This window comes from Mandrillus leucophaeus, unplaced genomic scaffold (assembly GCF_000951045.1).
Source record: "Mandrillus leucophaeus isolate KB7577 unplaced genomic scaffold, Mleu.le_1.0 Scaffold214, whole genome shotgun sequence".
Classification (NCBI taxonomy): domain Eukaryota; kingdom Metazoa; phylum Chordata; class Mammalia; order Primates; family Cercopithecidae; genus Mandrillus; species Mandrillus leucophaeus.
In genome coordinates, this window is record NW_012102188.1 from 3,457,372 (window position 1) to 3,459,644 (window position 2,273).

The 2,273-nt window shown below is 46.2% G+C and overlaps 1 protein-coding gene across 1 annotated transcript in view; it reads right to left on the bottom strand.

The window, feature by feature from the left end:
• The window catches only part of RANBP2 (RAN binding protein 2), an 86,887-nt gene extending 84,614 nt beyond the window's left edge, over nucleotides 1-2,273 (bottom strand). The window contains 1 exon segment of the mRNA XM_011980543.1: nucleotides 2,062-2,273. Within this exon segment, the coding sequence (XP_011835933.1) occupies nucleotides 2,062-2,196 (135 nt within the window). The 5' untranslated portion in view covers nucleotides 2,197-2,273.

Sequence of the window (2,273 nt, forward strand, 5' to 3'; positions counted from 1 at the left end):
CTTTATTTAATGGAAAAGTTATGTAGTTGAAAGAACATTCTAACTTCTGTCTAGACCAGTGGTTTTTAATCTTTTGGAAGCCAAGGTCCCCCCTAAGAATCTCAGAAAGGCTCTAAGCTTGCTTTTTTTTTTTAATTTTTTTTTTTTAAGCTTGTTTTAAAAAAAAAAAAATCAGGCTGAGCAGAGTGGCTCACACCTGTAATCTCAGCACCTGGGGCCAAGGCGGGAGGATCACTCGAGCCCAGGAGTTGGAGACCAGCCTGGGTAACACAGTAAGACCCCGTCTCTACATTAAAGAAAAAAATTAGCCGGGCATGGTGGTGCATGCCTGTAGCTGGCATGCCTGTAGTCTCAGATACCCAGGAGGCTAAGGTGGGAGGATGGATTGAGCCCAGGACGTCAACGCTACAGTGAGCCATGATCCCACCACAGCACTCCAGCCTGGGAGATAGAAAGAGACCTTGTCTCAAAAATAAAATAATGGCCGTTGCAGTGGCTCACGCCTGGAATCCCAACACTTTGGGAGGTGGAGGCAGGGAAATCACTTGAGCCCAGGAGTTCGAGAACAGCCTGGGCAACATGGTGAAATCCAGTCTCTACCAAAAATACAAAACAAAACAAAAAAAAACAAGCGGGTGTGGTGGGTGCACCTGTGGTACCAACTACTCGGGAGACTGAGGTGGGAGGATCGCTTGAGATGGGGAGGTGGAAGTTGCAGTGAGTCCAGATACTGCCACTGCATCCAGCTGGGTGACAAGAGTGAGTGAGACCCCACCTCAAAAAAAAAAAAAACATAAAAATTAAAGTCTTTAATTTCAGGAGTTACTGGAACCCTCAATAAGGTCTGTTTTAGACTCTATCACCACGTTCATATTTATGACTACGCCAGCAGTTTGAAATTACAATGTACAAGTAGGTATCTATTCCTCCTCTCTGGAGGAACAGGCTGTAACTTACTCCACAGTTCCCAAGAGAAACTAAATCAGACCCACTGCCAAAATTCTGCTGCACTTCCTATTTGACCCTGAACAGGTATCTTTAATCTCTACAGGTCTCAATATCCACAGGGCTGCTGGAAGCACAAAATAAGATAACCTACACTTAGTTATGATAAAAGACACAATTGTGCTGCTATTATAATCATGGTCATCCGTGAGTTTGTTTGTTTTTTTGATTTTTTTGTTTTTAATTTTTATTTTGGATGGAGTCTCCCTCTGTCGCCCAGGCTGGAGAGCAGTGGCACGATATCGGCTCATTGGAACCTCCGCCTCCCAGGTTCAAGCCACTCTCCTACCTCAGCCTCCGGAGTACCTGGGACTACGAGCGTGCGCCACCACGCCCGACTTTTTTTTTTTTTTGGATTTTTAGTAGAGACGGTGTTTCAACATGTTAACCAGGTTGGTCTCGAACTCCTGACCTCAGGCAATCCGCCCTCCTTGGACTCCCGAAGTGGTGGGATTACAGGCATGAGCCACCGGGCCCCGCCAATATCCTTTTAACATCAACAATAAAAACAGTGACTTGTAGCTAACATTCAGTGCTATGTATCAAGCACAACCCTAAATGTTTAAAATGGATCCTATCAAATTCTATCAATGTTACAACTCCACCTATGGATGAAAAGTGTAACTGGCCCCAAATACCCAGCTTCTGAACGACAGGGCTGATTATTCAAGCCAAAGCAAACTGACTCAACATTCTGTGCACATCCACCTTTAATAGCTTCTTCCGTCACTCTTTAGATCCAATTGCTAAAGTCTTATTGAATCCAAAACAGATCACATTATTTACCTATAAAGAGGAAAAATATCCTAAGAACATTTGTGGAAAAGGTTAAAAATTGTAAGCCATACTAACGATTTATAAGAAATTTATAATTTTTTTTTTTTTTAAAGCAAAAGCAGCTACCAAACTGTTCTGGGGGTGGGGGAGGTGAGTATGAAGAGTGGAGCTGGACCCTTATAAAGGGACAGCGACAAACACCTCATACTCAAAACAAGGGGACTTCGCTTGTCATTTGCGCCGTCGGGCCGCTGCAAACGTTCGCGCTGAGATCCCTACGTTGTCACTCGTCACAGCCGCCAAAGCGCACCCCGGAGCTGCGTCAGTCCCCACTGGGTTCCCCCAGGCCAAGGAGGTACGACCTCCGCCGCAACACGTAAAATGTCCGGGGGATGGGAAGAATCCCGCCGACATAGCACCCGGGTGCCCAAGCCCCCCGAGAACTAGGCCGCGCGGGTACTACGCGGCGCGCGACCGGCCAGAAAGCCCGG